The sequence below is a fragment of the Miscanthus floridulus genome, chromosome 1 (genome assembly GCF_019320115.1).
Source record: "Miscanthus floridulus cultivar M001 chromosome 1, ASM1932011v1, whole genome shotgun sequence".
In the NCBI taxonomy this organism is placed as follows: Eukaryota; Viridiplantae; Streptophyta; class Magnoliopsida; order Poales; family Poaceae; genus Miscanthus; species Miscanthus floridulus.
Genome location: NC_089580.1, coordinates 55,139,308 through 55,157,480, shown reverse-complemented (window position 1 = coordinate 55,157,480; position 18,173 = coordinate 55,139,308). Strand labels below are relative to the sequence as shown.

Below are 18,173 nucleotides of genomic sequence, written 5' to 3'. Positions count from 1 at the left end.
TTCCTCAGATTTTTCCCACAGGGTTTTTCGAGGAATTCAAACATACAACTACATTGATCTCAAAGAAGATTCGATCAAGGGGGAGTGTTACGAAACGGTGCCTGTCTACCAACAGACATCTATTCAACACATGATCTCATCCGTACAAGCAAGCAGTTAGGATTAGAGATTAGATTAGCAGTTAACTTTCCCGAACAGTCACGTACGTACGACGTCCGTACGGCGTCCGTACAACGTGACCCTTCACTTGTATATATATCTAAGAGATCAATGAAATCAGTTGTTGTTCCCAAATCTTGTTCATTTTCATTCACTTTCAACAATCTTCACCTTTTGTGTTGTGCTTCTAGTTTTGATCAGCCAGTGAGTCTGAGAAAAAAGGAACATATGGAAAATATGGTAGAAATGCATCATAAAAAGGCTCTGTGAGACTACATATAACACAAACTTTCCCATGATCCATGTCATATGACATTAGCAGATTCCCACATTTCCAAACAACGAAAATCACATTGCACTCTGGGTGGATTGCGATTAAAGAATAATCCCGCTCGAACATGAGATCCGCCTCTCCGCAAAGCTGGGAAGTGCTAACATTATACTTAAACATCCATTGACCCGCACTATAGTCTTCAAGAATCTAGACTGATATTTTAGAAGTGAGATGTCTCCTAGTATTTATATAGCACAAGCGCCCCTGTGATTGACCAATAAAAGCAACAGGGCCCTTAGCAAAGTTTTCAAAACTTACTTTCCAGCAAAGGAATGGTCCTCCATGCCTTCCCTTGTCAATTGTCAGTATAGTGGAATCAACGGCGATCAAATGGAGTATTCCATTCATAAAGACACCTCTTTCCCCGACCGGCACAACCTCATTGCTCCAACCATTTTCCTTGTGACTCCACGCTCCAGTTTCCGATGAGTAAATTTCCAGGCCAGTGATATATCCGTACTGATCTTCCTCTAGGAGCCAGAACACATGGAAGTGAGAGGAGACAGCCGGGTCGAAACCCAAACGCATTGTAGACACTGGGCTGTTGTTGTCAAGGGGCTCAGGCAGGACCACCCATTTATCAGCAGCAGGGTTGCACACCACATAATTGAATTCATCTCTGGGATTCATCTTCCAGCACATGTTGAGGAGAAGGCCACCGCAGCAGTCCTTAGGACGGATCCACCTGTAGCTAGGCAAGAAAGGCAACGAAGGGTCCAGAAATGGAGGTTCTTCGGTCCCCCTGATGCCGATGAATTCGGGAATTGCTGTGATCTCGTTCTCTTGGTTCAACAGGTAGTGAGGGTAGAAGAAGCCAGATACTGTCTGGGGAATGTTCTTGCGGTGCTCGGGGTGAGAGATGAGGCCGTGCCAGTGACGGGAGACGCACTTGAATCGGCAGATCGATTTGACCGGCAGGCGAGACAGTATCTCGACGACGAGGTCATCGGTGAGGTCGGCGGCGGCAGTTGCGGCTCCGGCCCTCTTATTGGAGGAATCCATCCGTTCCGTGGGGCACAGGTCAATCAATAATCAGGCACCACTCACCACCAAAACTGCAGACCTGCTCAGTTCTACGTTTCAGTAAAAAGAATCCAGCAAGTCAAACTGAATCAACTGATAAAAACACGATACCCTATTTTCTTACCTGAATGAAGACGCATGGCGATTGGAGGCGGCGGCGCCCCCAGCATCAAACTTGGGCAGCCAACTACGACTACCGCCGTTTGGACATTCGCCGTTGCCCCCGACGCTCGGCGCTCGCCTTTTCCATGGCCACGACACCCACGATGACGAGTCGGACGGGGCGAGTTTTTCCGGACAAACTCCAGCGGCGGCGTCTTCTGTCTTCCGTCGAGGGGAGGAAGACCTGGACGAGTGCTGGCGAAGGGCACCCTACCGCCCGCTGGCCCAACAGCACAATAATGGGATTCCCGTTCCCCTTCGGCAAGGAGCCTGGGATGGGCCGATCCGTCTGGCCCATGTGGCCCATTAATGATCCAACAAGGCTGCCCCGTCTCCACACTGGATAACGAAGGGATAAGCTGGGCAACGGCCACTCCCATCCCCGCACTTCACCGGCCTCCGCCTCCCCCCTCCCCTCCATCGCCGTCGCCGGGGCGTCCTACAACTCCAAAATGGCGGCCACTGCCACCGCCATGGCCATAGCAACTATCTCCCCCTCCGCCCTGATCCCATCCGCGCCCTTCCCCTCTCTCGGCCTCCGCCTCCGCCCTCAACCCCTCCTCCTCGCTGCCTCCCGCCGCCTCCTCCTCCCTGTCCCAAAGGCCTCCTCCTGGGACGACTCCGTCGCCGAGGAGGGAGGAGACGCGGAGGAATCTGCCGCCGCTGGGGACGAGGAGGAGGACGACGAGGACGAGAAGCCGCGGCCGGAGCCGGTGTCCTCCTCCGAGTTCCAGTTCGCGGCGCCCCCCGAGGGCTACGTCGAGCCTGCGGCGTTTGACGAGCTGCCGCCGGAGTCCCCAGAAGACGTGGCGGCGGCGTACGAGTCTCTCTACGGGCCGGCCTTCAGCGGCGAGTCGTTGCTGGGGAACAACGTCTACGAGGTCAAGGTGGTCGACCCCATCGACATGGACCGGGAGCAGCGCCCCAACGACGATTTCACCGAGCGCGTCGTGCAGGTCAACCGCGTCACCAAGGTCGTCAAGGGAGGCAGGCAGCTCTCCTACCGCGCAATCGTCGTCGTTGGAGACATGAAAGGCCACGTTGGCGTCGGCGTGGGAAAGGCCAAGGAGGTCACGGAGGCCATCACCAAGGCCGCCATGAACGGACGACGCAACCTTGTCACAGTGCCGCTCACTAAGTACTCCACGTTCCCGCACAGGTCAGTGACATTGTCCAGCACTACTTAAGATTCGCTTGTTACTTGAATTGCTCCCAAGTCCCAAGATGGTTAGCCTACACCTAATCCTTGTTAGTTTGAATTTAGTGAGATATTCCGTACATTGAGCGGTCAAGGTTAACTGTGCCTGCCAACTGATAGAAATAAAGCTGGTTTTAGACTTGCTTTCAATTTATTGCACTATTCTTCTACCTTGACTGAGGCCTAAGAAAAACATACAGTAAGCTGTCTTAAGAAATGAGACTAGTGGCTGTAACATCAAGTGTTACTGGTTCTCTTGTGGTACTATTCTTGACCCAATGTGGCTATTTTGAAGCTAACATGACTTTTGAAAATTGTTCCTACTAGTCCATTTCTATTTGACAGATGCACTAAAGTGTCATGGTCATTTATCTTTTGTTTGATCTTGTTTGATGGTAAACTCAATCTGAATTTTTTCTTCACTAATTAGTAATTCTTTGCATTGACAGCAAACTCCATGCTAGCTCCACTACTGTAGTTGTGTCTCCTTTTCTGTAGTCTGAATGTTCCTGTTGTGTGGATAAGCCTATAGTAATTCACTTGTTTCAGATTAGCATGGTGTCATAATCATAATTATGGTGTCATGAAGGTTGCTTGCCATTGATGGAGTTCATTTTATATTGACAGATTTGAAGGGGATCTTGAACAACATGGCTGAGAAAACTTAAAATAAATCATTTTAATTTACTTTAACAGTTTAATGCAGAGAAGTTAAATTGAGGTTTATACAGTTCTTAAATGATATACAGCCACGAACTAGTATGATTTGTTTGTAACAGTGTTTGTCAGCGATGAATATTTAAGCTATCATTTTTATGAATCCAAAATGCACTAAGTAGTTTAGCCCTGTTCGCTTGAACTACTTCAGCAGTACTTTTCAGCGAATAGTGTTTTCCTCTCACAACAAATCAGCATAAGCCAAATTTCAGCGAAACGAACAGGCATACGCCGTTTCGCTGAAATTTGGCTTATGCTGATTTGTTGTGCACATACATCTTTGTTTTTAGACAATTTAATGCACTGTTTTGGTCTTTCATTCTGTTAGTACTAATTATCAGAAGAAGTTTCTTGAGCTGTGCTTTTTCAAGTATTATTTGTACTATTTGCAAGGTCGCATCAATTATATCTGTTCTTTGTGCTAATTCTATTGGTATGTCTTACATTTTCAAATTCAAAACATGAGTAATGCTCGTGTTTGAATTTATGCTTCTATAGAGTTTTGAACATGTCTTGGAGTTAACTATAGCACTTTGTGGTTTTAGAGAAAAAAAGCTTCTGAACCTGGTTTTGATAATAATGGAGCAATGCTACAAAGATGCAGCCTACCTTTCAACTGTTCCATGTTGGAAAATAATGAATATTGCATTTTACCCTGTCATTTTGATGTTGGTTTAAAAATTAAAATCGACATGTCGTGCCATAATTTTGCAAACTCTTTAGTCACTACTGAAGTCTGTGCTCAACTTATTTCAGTTTTATGCCTCCTGAACTTACCATTTTCTTTTTTCTCTTGGGACACATTACTGGTACTGTTTTATTCCCCTTGAATGTTTGCCATGTTATGAATTGGTGAATCTTGTGGCACCCCAAGCAATAATAGGATTCTCCCACTCCTTTTTCTATGATAGATGGGTCTATATATAACTGTAAAAGTTGAGCATGTATTGAAGTTATTGCAATCTGAACATTTGTCTTGGTTTTTGCTGCAATGCGAGCAGAGCTGATGCGGACTATGGAGCAGCCAGGGTGATGTTGAGGCCTGCTTGCCCTGGATCTGGTGTTATTGCTGGTGGAGCTGTGAGGGTTGTGTTGGAGATGGCTGGTGTTGAAAATGCTCTGGGTAAGCAACTGCGCAGCAAGAACCCCCTGAACAACGCACGAGCCACCATCAAGGCGACGCAGACGATGAAGCAGTTCAAGGATGTCGCTGAGGAGCGTGGTATTCCAATGGAGGAGCTATGGAAATGATAAAAACAAATCGAAACCAAAACCAACTCCTTTTGTAGCATTCTTTCTCCTTTCGCTGTATTTTTCTTAAGTTCTTCGTTTTTTCTACTAAAGGGCGGGCCTGGTGCAAGCGGTAGAGTCTTACCGCCTGTGACCGGAAGGTCCCGGGTTCGAGTCGCGGTCTCCTCGCATTGTACAGGCGAGGGTAAGGCTTGCAACTAACACCCTTCCCTAGACCCCACACAGAGCGGGAGCTCTCTACACTGGGTACACCCTTTCGTTTTTTCTGCTGTATCTATCTATGGGATAACCCCGCCTCATGATTTCTTTTTTTGCATATCCCTTCTGAGATCTGTGAGTAGTGGCAACATTTACACGCAAGTTTCCGATGAAAATTGAATCCATGGAATCTGACCCTGTATGCATACTCTTCACATCTGTACACTAACTCCTGGTAGAAATTCAGACCAAATAATGAACAGATTCAGCACAAAAATGCATCTTTGTCTGTACAGTCCATGTAAGTCAGGTATCTAGCTTCATCTGGCACACCGACTACTAGATGAAATCCGTATCAAAGAATGAACAAATTCAGCACGAATGTGTCTGCCCGTATAAGAGTACATATCTATGTAGCCTCGCACGCCGCGCCGACCATCTGTTGGAACCGGTCGACGCCGCATGGGATCCTCAGCACGCCTGGCTGGGCATAGCCGAACCGCTGCGCGGCCATCTCCAGAACGGCCGCCATGCATGGCTCCTTGAGCATCTCGACGTGCACCATGATCCTCTCCTCGCTGCCCTCCTCATCGTCGCCGACGAGCACCATGGGGACGTAGCCTCTCGGGGTCCTCCCGTGATCGCCGTCGCCGGGCAACAAAGCTGCTAATAAGGCTTGCCGCCGCGACGGTGCTGCGGCGGACCTGGGGCTCCCGTTCACCGGTTTCTTCCACACTGCCGCCATCGCTATTGTCGCAGACACAGGATCGGAGCTAAGGCTTACCGACACAGGATCTGTACACTAATAAGCTGAAGCTGCAGCAGGTTAGTTGCTTGCGAGAAGAAGGGCGCGCAGCGTGATATGATCACTTGCCGATGCACAAGTGCAGATGCTGCTGGCCGACTGGCCGGCCGTGGGGGTTGGTTATATATATATGCATCGGTTTTACAAAGGGACCGGATCACCGGAGGAGGGACCGAGGGAGGACCATCGACCATGGTTTCGTACGCAAAACGCGGGGAGGTCTTGGAAGAACTCAGGGGACGGTCCAACCAAACGTGGATCGTGCGGTGATGTGTGTCTGGTGAGACGTGGACACGTGGAAAGGGTCACCGGAAATGGTCTACTTGGGTATACTTGTGGGCCCGGCCGGTTCAATCGCTATGTCGCTCCGTCAAAGCATCTTGGAACACCTACTATTAAGATTAAAGGAATGTTATGTGAGCACCTACTAGAACGTGACGGGAAGTGAGGATTGTTATGAACACCTACTAGAACGTGATGGGGAGGTTATAATAACAAAGCAAAGCTCTATTTCTGGTGATGGAGTGTTACGAACGCAAGAGTGTGAAAAGGTGTATCAATCAAAGTGTTATTAAAAATTGAAGGAGTGTTTCGGATACAAAGGTTCCACATGTCTCGATCCTCTCCTAGACCCCCTACCATTTGGACGTACGATTGGGCATGGTACCATCATCTGACCAGGACATCTCATTGGAGCAATGGTGGATCAATTCCATTACAAATGACGAAGCGAGAGAGAACAAAGAACAACAGCGGCGCCCATCTTGATATACACGTGCTGAAACATCTCCAAGGAGAGAAAGTGAGAAACAAGAGAAATTTTTAAGGAGGTATTTTTTTTGCGACGAAAGAAGAATTATATTAAATAATAGCTGGGTACATCAACACGTTACAAGCACTCTGGATTACACAAATATCCAGAAACTGATTTTTATCTAAATTATACCCACGCCGTGAATAGTTTCAGATCTTAAAACCAAACCTGTACAACGCTTTGCAGTATGGATGACCGCACAGGCAAACACTCGGCAAAAGGCCTGAGAACATATGCCCAACGAACGACGGCCAACATTCATGTTGGTGGAGTTGAGAAACTTCTTCTTTCTGGTGTCTTCCTTCTTCTTCTTTCTGCCACCAAAGAATGAGGGAGACCGATCTGAAACTTAATTTCCCTAATCCTTCATCGTAGCCAGATCTAACAAACGATAAAATAGAGAAGAGACCGGAGAAAATTATTCCATGGCGGCGACACCATCTCCGTCTTGATGTCGTCGTCCAAAAATAAAAGTCTTCATGTCATACTGATGATGATGCTAACGCCGTAGTTGTCGCCCTCATCTTCAGCAGATCCACTATGGAGAAAACGATTCCATCATGCCGGAGGTATCAAGATCTCGGTGCATGATGTCATCTATGCCTCTCTATGGATAGCTTAGGCCCTGTTCGGCTGGCAGAATTTTGGCTGAAACTGGCTGAAAACACTGTTGTGGCTAAATTGTTGTGAGAGAAAAATACTGTTTCGGCTGAAAAAAGAAGCCGAACAAGCTGAATATGGGTAAGCCGAACGGGGATGTTTAGTTCTATGCTGTCTTTTATATTTATTATATCAAAATGTGTTAATGTAACTAAGTTTTGTATAGTCTTGCATGATGCCATGCGTCTATGCCTATATGGATTAAGGGCTTGTTTAGCTACATTTAATCCACTTGCGTTGGAATAGATTGGGATAAAAATTGAACTTCCACTTCACAATCCACATCAACAAATATGGACTGAGGTGGATACGAGCGCAAATGAGTATGACCAGGAAGAGTACATTCCTGCAAATTTCTCACGGTACATTATAATGCGCTCTGTTGTACTGAATGATATAATTGACATATCACTGTAAACACCAAGTTGTATGACCCCCATATACATTGAACCAAGAACATTGAATAGATCCTGCTCATTGTTTCTTGGAAGGAACAAGAAAAACACAGCGATTAGCCTATTGAATTTGCGTATAGATCCTGCTCAACTTCTGTATAGTGTTGTACATGAGGGAACTGTGGAGGTCACCAGTAGAAATTGAAAAACAGAAGTGGTGAGTTGACTTACAACATCTTTGCATGTCTCCAGTACAATACTCCCAAGATCAACGTTGTAACACCCTAATTTTGCATTTTGAAAAAAATAGTCAAATTGATTTATTTAAGCAATTTATGTGAGCATTCAAACATAGGAAAGTAATAATTTTTATAAAACTAAAATCAAATATAAGATTAGCTACAAGTGATGCATACATGCTGCTGCATATTATTTTGTGAATGTTTGGTATTGATTAAAGATTTCAAAGAGAATTGAAATTTGAATTTAAAAATGGATTTGGAAAATTGTTGGAAAAAGGAAAAGAATTATTTTTCCTCTCCCTCCCTTCTTGATTTTCGGCCCGCAGGCCTTTCCTTCTGCTGGCCCAGGTCCCTCCCGCTGGCCCAACCGGCCGCTGGCCCATTTCCTTCCCGCGGCCCAGCTCGCGCGAAGCACCCCACCAGCTCAGCACCTGCGCCGGCCCAGCCCCGCTCCGACCCAGCCTCCCGCGGCCTTCCAGCAACCGCCGCGCCTCTCCCTTTCCCCGGCCGCTGACCGACCGGGCCCGCCTGTCGGCGCCGTCCCCTTCCTCCTGCGCGACTCGAAAACCGCCCGCGCGTGCGCCTGGGCAACCGCCGCCCACGCCTCCGATCGTGGGAGCGCCTTCCCCCGCGCCCGGCCTCTTTTTAAGCGAAGCCGAGCCTCCCCCGCGCGTCTCTCTGCTGTTCCCCGCTCCGTTTTCGCCTCGCTCTCGCCTCAGAAGCCCCAACAACCGCTGCACGGAGGAGCTCCGCCGACTGCCGTTCGCCGTCCACGTCGGCCATCTTCCCCGAGCCGACTCCGACCCTGATTTCCCCGCTGTGAGCCTCCCCTTGCTCTCCTCTTTCTCCCCGGCCTTTTTCTTTGGCGTTAGGTGGTTTCTAGCGCCGTTGTCACGAGCGCCGTTGGCCCTTGGACGCCGGCCATGGCGACCGCCGCCACGGCAGCACCCTCCGGCCACTTCTTTGGCCTGGCCGAGACCCCCTACTTCCCCCGCTAACTCCGGTGCTCTCGGTTCTTCGATTGGTGAACCCTAGCCCCCTAACCGAGCTCACCGGTGAGCTCTCGCCGCCGGCAATGGAGAGCCGCCGCGGCTGCCACTGTTCCGGCCGGCCACCCTCCTTCTCTCCCCCCCGGATTTGTTTCTGGCCGTTCCTTTCTAATCCGACGGCTCTGATTGGCCGATACCTCTTCGGGGGTCAATTTGCTAAAGAGACCCTGTAAATTTCTAAGTCCTAACCCGCAGTCCAAAGCGTATTTCCCCGAATACGCATTCTCGTTTTGAAAGCGTAAAGTTCACTGCTTTAGTCTAAAATACGTTTTCAGTATTTACAGAAATGTCATTTGAACTGTTTTGCTTATAAAATTGTCGTTTTAGCTCCAAATTGATCCGTTCAAATCGCGTTAGCTTCGTAATTTCATAATCTACATGTTAGAATCACTGTTAGTCAAGTTTGAAACTTTTTAATTTCATGGTTAGATTTAATTAAATATATTGCTATAGAAAATCCCGTTTAAATCATAACTTTCGCATTTTAGCTCCGTTTTTTGTGAACTTCGCGTTGACGTGATTGTAGTGAGATGTAGATTATTTTCACAAACATTTTATCTTGTTTTCTATACTGTTGGTGTACTGTTCTAATGATAGGAATGTTTGCTTTGCATGAATGCTTTTGGGAATGTTGTATGTTGCCGTGTTGGTCGTGTTCAGACGGTGAGGAGAATGTTGGAGACCAAGAATTCTTCGATGACCAGCAGGACCAGCAAGAGTTTGTGAACCAAGGCAAGTATAGCATGGGCCTACCTTGATGTCCTATTTCACTTTAATCAATTACTCATTTGCATGTGTCTAATTTGATACCCGTAAGGACATCCTAGTGATTGTTTATCCTATTCCTTGTCTCCTATGGGGTAATTGCATATGGGTAGATTGCTAGTGCTCTAACTGAACTTGATCTACATGATGATGAATGATTCTATGGAACTAAGAGTTTAACATGATTTATAACAACTGTTCCATAGGGTGAAGGTGCAAATGACCTTTGATCATGTTGCTCCCAGCCCTCCATAAGGACTTATCTGTCGGCAAAAGTTGGGACTGACAGTGCAACCGGGAGAGTCATATGGCTCTGACTTTAGCTCAGTAATAGAACCTTTTCTAGCTAGTTAGAGGTTACCTTTTTGGCGCAAATGGGGCTTGCCACGTTGGACATAGGGCTACCTCTGTTCCTATGAGTATAGCCGCGATGGATATGTGCCATAGGAAAAGGGGGTTCCTACATCTGCCTGCCAAGGAAACCTAGCGGCCCTAACTTGTTAGAGAAACCTATGAAATGGCTTCATAGTGAACCCTGCCCGCTCACCTTGACAGTGACATGGGAGTAATTAACCCGGGCATATGGGAATTACGACTCGCGGTGAATGTGCACCACCTATGCAGAGGGTAACAAACTGTTATAACAGCCGTGCTCACGGTCACGAGCGGCCCGGAAAACTCACAGAATAACTGGTTACTTGTTGATGATCATTTAAGTTGTTTTATGATGATATATGGTACTCTTGACCCTGATATATGTTCTTATGTGATTAAATGGGAGCTTAAGCATAATTTGATAATACCTATGAATAAAAGCTTGACTTACTAAAAATGCTAACTACAGTAAACCAGAGTCAACCTTTTTGAGCTTCATAACCCCATGTTAACTTGTTAAGTATGGGATGTACTTACGCTTGTTTATTTTCTTTATTTGGATAAAAATTCCGGATGGGTAACAGATGACCACGGGTATGAGGAATTCCCGGAGGATTTTTAGGCTTGTGGTCAACCAGTTGACCTTTCCTGTGATGAAGCCCCACGAGAGAGTTACCTTTTATTTTCCGCTGTGATGTATAAGACTAAGTGATATTATGATTATGATGTATGAGACACCGTGATGATACTTTATATAATTTGTCAGCTTGTGTGTGTGATTGATTCCTGGGCACACACGAGTTTTGCGCATTCAATTTTATCCTTAAAATTGGGTGTGACAAATTGGTATCAGAGCCGTGTTGATTGTAGGACGCAAACCTAGTTAGAAAACGGTCATTTTAGCATCTTTGCTCCTCTGGTTTCTTGCTTACTGTCTTATTCTTGTTATTTTATTAAAACATTTATGCTTTTCATACCTTAATCTATTATTTAAAATTGTTGATTCTAATTCTATCTTACTTTAAATCTATAGATGTCTCATAACCCAAAGACTGCTCGCCTCAGCACTGCTGGCTATCGTGCCCTGTTCACCCCACGTGTCCCATAGGCGGAGAAGGAGATTGTCGTGCCGGTCTATCCTGTCGTAGCTACACCTGAGGAGTCGACGGCTACTTCCCCTACACCTGCACCATCCCCAGCTGTCCCCATAGAGGATGAGGAGATTGGCTAGAAGTGCAAGTACTACTTCAAGCCAGCTCCAGAGACGGCCTACTACCACACCCTCCTCACTCACGTGCTGAACGACTACTACCCTGACTTGCATGCCTCCATCAGCTACCACTGTGCCGAGTACCAGCATCCATTGGAGGCTACCTTCTGGAAGGTAGAGCTGGTGGTCACCGCCTGGAACGACATCAAGAATGGACATGAGGTGGAGACTGTCCACTGTGCCCCTGCCAGGAGAGCCCATGCCTTGGATGGCATGGAGGATGCAGCACAGAATGCCTACATCCACTACCATAGTCGTCGCTTTGAGGCCATGAGGGAGGATCGCTTCAGGTTCCTTCCTCGCAATGATCATGAGGGTGTTTGGCAGGTCTTGGCTCCACCAGAGAGTGACCCAACTCTGAAAGCAACAGTGCAGCATGTCCACACTATGCAGGGAGTGGATGAGGAAGTCAAAGGAGAACTGCGTGCATCTCAGAGGGCTCAGAGACGCCTCTAGAAGCAAGTGGATGAACTTCGAGCACAACTTGGGCAGCCTTCGATCTACAAGAAGAAGCGCCGGTCCTTCACCATGATTGACACCGCTCCATAGGTGTTAGGTGCCTTGATCTAGATTACCACGCCGTTAGTTCGTGTTTCATATTTAGCTTTGTTTGGTCTTGTGAACTTGGATGATTAGTTGTTTTAATTTGTAAACTTGGTTGATTTCGTATTTGTTTGATTGCTGGAAGTTTGTGGGCATGTCCACAACTTCCTTAGATTGGAACCTTAAGTTTAGAATGAAATCTTAATGCAGATGTTTCGCTTTATCTTATCTCTGCTGTGCTGATTTCTAGAGCAGCCTGTGTTCTTTATCTGGTATCTTGAAATCTGGGCTGTCAAAAATTCTGAAATTTTTGTGAAGATAACTAGACCTCTGTATCTTTCAAATGTCTCTGGAATCACGTCAATAGCTATTCAGGTTTGTGAGATCTAGCTGACACAAGTTGATGTCCCTGCGCTGTCTGGAACCCAGAATAGTTTCGGTTTAGCTCTACTTTTGACCATGTGTGTTTCAGAATCTGTAAAAGTGATCTAAATAAAAGTTGTAGCTGATCTCCTAAGCTTTCTAACAAATCTTGGTGCACCTCTGTTGGATCTCTGAAACTCGAGTTATAACAGTTTTACTGAACTGCTGAATTTGAATCTTGTCCAGAAAATTCTCAGCATTGTTTCTTATCTTTTGTAAGCTCTCTATAATTTGGAAAATCTCTAAATTTTGCACATTTGTTGGAAAACAGATGGCCGCAAGAGGAGGAAGAGGCAGAGGCCGTGGTTGTGGACGTGATACTCTCATAAATCCACCACCACCGCCACCTGTGACCATGGAACAAATATTGGGAATGCAAGCGTAGCTGATGCAAGCTATGATGCAGCGCTTGGGCAATAAACCTACAAGAGGACCACCGCCTGTTCAGGTCAGAGATAAGCATGGAGAGTTTATGAAAGGTCGTCCACCGGTGTTCACCCATGCCTCAGATCCTATGGAGGCAGATGATTGGTTGCGTGCTATGGAGAAACAACTGAACATAGCACAATGCAACGATCTGGAGAAGGTGTTGTACGCTTCTGGGCAACTCCAAAGAGCTGCTCAGGATTAGTGGGAATCATTCCAGTTTGGACGTCCCAACAATGCTCCTACTATCACCTGATAGGAATTCAAGGACAATTTCCGGTCATACCATATTCCCGATGGACTAGTGGAACTGAAGCAAGAAGAATTTGGGTCCCTCAAGCAAGGATCCATGATTGTGGCGGAGTATCGGGACAAGTTCGCACAACTATCACGCTATGCCCCAAATGATGTAGCGGACGACAAGGATAAGCAACGCCGTTTCCTTAAGGGACTCTATGATGGACTGCAGCTCCAGCTGATGTCTAATACTTACCCTAACTTCCAGTCCTTGGTGAATCACGCTATCGTGATTGACGATAAGCGCAAGGAGATGGAAGCTAAGAAGAAGAGGCTACAAGGGCAAGCTTCTGGAAGCAACACTCGCCCACGTGCTTGTCCCCAGCAAGGTTTCCAGTAGAGGAATCAAGGACCAACTCACTAGGGAAACCATGGTCAGTATCCTCAGCGGAACCAGTTCCAGCAACGCCCTCAGTACCAGCAATAGTTTGGAAATCAGCGTCCCCCGCAACAAACCAGCAATCCTGCAACACGCTAGGGAGTGCCCAATAATGCTCCTGTGAAGAGTGGTGCACCCAACAATCCCAACGCCTGCTATCGCTGTGGAGAAGTAGGTCACTATGCTCATCAGTGCCCTAAGAAGCAGAATCAACAAGTACCTCAGAACCAGACCGACAATCAGAAGTTCAACGCCCGACCACCTCACACTGTGAAGGTGAATTATGTGTCATCTGATGCAGCTTAGGAGATGCCTGAGGTCATGTTGGGTACGTTCATCGTCAACTCTATCTCTACTACCGTACTTTTTGATTCTGGTGCTTCGCATTCTTTTATCTCCCAAGCTTTTGTTAGAATGCATAGCATACCTTTGTGTGGCATGAAAAACCCCATACTAGTAAATTCCCCAGGAGGTAGTATGCCAGCTTCTTATTGGAGCCCCTCAACTAGCATTTCCTTAAGGGGGTAGACTTCAAAGTGAAGCCTATTGTGTTGAGAACAGCGAGAATTGATCTTATTCTGGGAATGGATTGGATGAAACAACCCCGGGCAGTGATTCAGTGTTAGGAGAAATCTGTGGTTATGACATCACTCAATGGAGATAGAATCTGTGTAGAAGTGGTAGTGCATGCTCAGCCTACAGCCACAGTGAACCAGCTAGATGGTGAAACCAATGAACAAGATCGTGTCATGGAGGAGTTTCCGGATGTCTTCCCTGATGACTTGCCAGGTATGCCACCTGACCGAGACATTGAATTCATTATTGAATTATTACCTAGAACTGCACCAATAGCTAAACGTCCATATAGAATGGGAGTTAATGAATTAGAAGAGCTTAAGAAACAACTAAAAGAGTTGCAAGAAAAAGGTTTCATACGCCCCAGTTCTTCCCCATGGGGGGCACCTGTGATCTTTATGGATGAGAAGGATGGTAGTCAACGGATGTGTGTGGATTACCGTTCACTTAATGAGGTTACAATCAAGAATAAATACCCTTTGCCTAGGATTGATGATTTGTCTGATCAGTTGAGAGGAGCCCATGTGTTCTCCAAGATTGATCTCCGCTCTGGTTATCATCAGCTTAAGATCCGAAACTCAGACATACCCAAGACAACATTCACTACACGGTATGGATTATACGAGTACACCGTTATGTCTTTTGGATTGACCAATGCACCTGCATACTTCATGTATCTGATGAATAAGGTGTTCATGGAGTTTCTGGATAAGTTTGTGGTGATATTCATAGATGACATACTGATATTCTCCAAGACTAAAGAAGAACATGCTAAACATATAAGGATGGTCTTGCAAAAGCTTAGAGAACATAAGTTGTACGCTAAGCGGAGCAAGTGTGAGTTTTGGTTAAAGGAAGTCTCTTTTCTGGGTCATGTTGTCTCCAATGGTGGAATAGCAGTGGATCTAGGCAAAGTGCAAGATGTGTTGAATTGGAAACCACCAACCACTGTAAGTGAGATTCGTAGCTTTTTGGGATTGGCTGGATACTACAGAAGGTTCATTGAAGGTTTTTCCAAGCTAGCCAAGCCTATGACAGCTCTGTTGGAAAAGAATGCTAAGTATGTATGGTCAGATAAATGCTAGGCAAACTTTGAGGAGCTAAAGAAGAGATTGACTACAGCTCCAGTATTAATTCTGCCAGATTTAAGCAAGAACTTCTCTATATATTGTGATGCATCCCGTTTGGGCCTTGGATGTGTGCTTATGCAAGAAGGAAGAGTGGTGGCATATGCATCTAGGCAACTAAGGAAGCATGAGTTGAATTACCCTACTCATGACTTGGAATTGGCACCTGTGGTTCATGCTTTGAAGATCTAGAGACATTATCTAATTGGACATAAGAGTGATATCTATACTGATCATAAGAGTTTGAAGTATATCTTCACCCAATCAGATCTGAATCTAAGGCAACGTCGTTGGTTAGAATTGATCAAAGACTATGATTTGGAAGTGCATTATCACCCGGGAAAGGCAAACGTCGTAGCAGATGCACTTAGCAGAAAGAGCTATGCCAATGGACTTCAGATAACATCTATGTCAGTAGAGTTGTGTGCTGAAATGGAGTATCTCAACTTGAGCCTTGTCACTAATGCAATGGAATTGGTGATAGAGCCTACATTGGAGCAAGAGATACGAAAAGGTCAATTGGAGGATGAAAAACTTAAGGAGATAGCAAAGAATGTAGTGCTTGGAAAGGCACCCGGATTCAGAATGGATGAGAATGTCACTCTTTGGTTCGGAAAAAGGATATGTGTACCTAAAGTGAAAGCTATCCGTGATGCAATTCTGCAAGAGGCCCATGAGTCTGCTTATTCTATACATCTCGGAAGTACCAAGATGTACTTGGATCTCAAGGAGAAGTATTGGTGGTATGGTTTGAAGAGAGATGTGGCAGAATATGTGGCTTTGTGTGACACTTGTCAAAGAGTGAAAGCTGAGCATCAAAGACCTGCAGGGTTACTACAACCAATGAAGATTCCTAAATGGAAATGGGAAGAAGTTGGTATGGATTTTATCGTAGGATTGCCCCGCACTCAAAGAGGCTATGATTCAATATGGGTAATAGTGGATCGACTCACCAAGGTTGCCCACTTTTTACCAGTCAAGACTACCTATACAGGTGCAAGACTAGCAGAATTATATATGGAAAGAATAGTGTGCCTACATGGTGTTCCCAAGAAAATTGTGTCGGATAGAGGCACTCAGTTTACATCACAATTCTAGCATAAAGTACATAGATCTTTGGGGACAAAGTTGAATTTTAGTTCTACTTACCATCCGCAAACTGATGGACAGACTGAAAGGATCAACCAGATTTTGGAAGATATGTTGAGAGCTTGTGCACTTCAGTATGGTGATAGTTGGGATAAGAGTCTGCCATACGCAGAGTTCTCATACAACAACAGTTATCAGAAGAGTCTCAAGATGGCACCTTTTGAGGCGTTGTATGGACGTAAATGTAGAACGCCTTTGTTCTGGAATCAGACTGGAGAAACTCAAGTGTTTGGACCCGATGTCCTTAGAGATGCGGAAGAACAAGTGAGAATGATTATAGACAATTTGAGAGTGGCTCAGTCCCGACAGAAGAGTTACGCTGATACTCGTAGAAGAGAGCTGACTTTCAAAGTTGGTGATTATGTGTATTTGAAGGTGTCGCCAATGAGAAGTGTGAAGAGATTCAATATGAAGGGAAAGTTAGCACCAAGGTATATTGGACCTTTTAAGATCCTAGAGAGACGTGGAGAAGTAGCTTATCAGTTGGAACTGCCTGAGAGTTTGTCAGGTGTGCACAACGTGTTCCATGTTTCCCAATTGAAAAAGTGTTTGAGGGTACTAGAAGAGCAAATTCCTTTGGAAGAACTTGCTATTAAGGAAGATCTTACTTATGAAGAGTATCCAATAAAGATCTTGGAAACTACTGAAGGAGTTACGAGAAGCCGAACCATAAAGATGTGCAAGGTGCAGTGGAATCGTTATACAGAGGATGAGGCTACTTGGGAAAGAGAAGAGGATCCGAGAAAGACTAATCCCCAACTGTTTGAGTAAGCAATCACCCAAATCTCGAGGACGAGATTCATCTTAAGGGGGATAGAATTGTAACACCCTAATTTTGCATTTTGAAAAAAATAGTCAAATTGATTTATTTAAGCAATTTATGTGAGCATTCAAACATAGGAAAGTAATAATTTTTATAAAACTAAAATCAAATATAAGATTAGCTACAAGTGATGCATACATGCTGCTGTATATTATTTTGTGAATGTTTGGTATTGATTAAAGATTTCAAAGAGAATTGAAATTTGAATTTAAAAATGGATTTGGAAAATTGTTGGAAAAAGGAAAAGAATTATTTTTCCTCTCCCTCCCTTCTTGATTTTCGGCCCGCAGGCCTTTCCTTCTGCTGGCCCAGCTCCCTCCCGCTGGCCCAACCGGCCGCTGGCCCATTTCCTTCCCGCGGCCCAGCTCGCGCGAAGCACCCCACCAGCCCAGCACCTGCGCCGGCCCAGCCCCGCTCCGGCCCAGCCTCCCGCGGCCTTCCAGCAACCGCCGTGCCTCTCCCTTTCCCCGGCCGCTGACCGACCGGGCCCGCCTGTCGGAGCTGTCCCCTTCCTCCCGCGCGACTCGAAAACCGCCCGCGCGTGCGCCTAGGCAACCGCCGCCCACGCCTCCGATCGTGGGAGCGCCTTCCCCCGCGCCTGGCCTCTTTTTAAGCGAAGCCGAGCCTCCCCCGCGCGTCCCTCTGCTGTTCCCCGCTCCGTTTTCGCCTCGCTCTCGCCTCGGAAGCCCCCAGCAACCGCTGCACGGAGGAGCTCCGCCGACCGCCGTTCGCCGTCCACGTCGGCTGTCTTCCCCGAGCCGACTCCGACCCTGATTTCCCCGCTGTGAGCCTCCCCTTGCTCTCCTCTTTCTCCCCGGCCTTTTTCTTTGGCGTTAGGTGGTTTCTAGCGCCGTTGGCCCTTGGACACCGGCCATGGCGACCGCCGCCACGGCAGCACCCTCCAGCCACTTCTTTGGCCTGGCCGAGACCCCCTACTTCCCCCGCTAACTCCGGTGCTCTCGGTTCTTCGATTGGTGAACCCTAGCCCCCTAACCGAGCTCGCCGGTGAGCTC

General features: G+C 46.5%; 2 protein-coding genes and 1 pseudogene across 2 annotated transcripts; 1 reads left to right on the top strand and 2 right to left on the bottom strand.

Annotated features, from left to right (window-relative positions):
* Nucleotides 1-296: 296 nt before the first annotated feature.
* LOC136521154 (F-box protein At5g07610-like) lies at nt 297-1,971 on the bottom strand. Its single transcript, XM_066514878.1, has 2 exons — nt 1,641-1,971; nt 297-1,556 (listed from the first exon to the last, which is right to left on the bottom strand). The coding sequence occupies exon 2, from the start codon at nt 1,493-1,495 to the stop codon at nt 641-643; it is 855 nt and encodes a 284-aa protein (XP_066370975.1). The 5' UTR covers nt 1,496-1,556; nt 1,641-1,971; the 3' UTR covers nt 297-640.
* Nucleotides 1,972-2,047: 76 nt separating this feature from the next.
* LOC136521060 (uncharacterized) lies at nt 2,048-5,150 on the top strand. Its single transcript, XM_066514811.1, has 2 exons — nt 2,048-2,837; nt 4,595-5,150. The coding sequence occupies exons 1-2, from the start codon at nt 2,131-2,133 to the stop codon at nt 4,842-4,844; spliced, it is 957 nt and encodes a 318-aa protein (XP_066370908.1). The 5' UTR covers nt 2,048-2,130; the 3' UTR covers nt 4,845-5,150.
* Nucleotides 5,151-7,605: 2,455 nt separating this feature from the next.
* Nucleotides 7,606-18,173, bottom strand: part of LOC136457084 (ABC transporter G family member 50-like) — a 74,804-nt pseudogene continuing 64,236 nt past the window's right edge.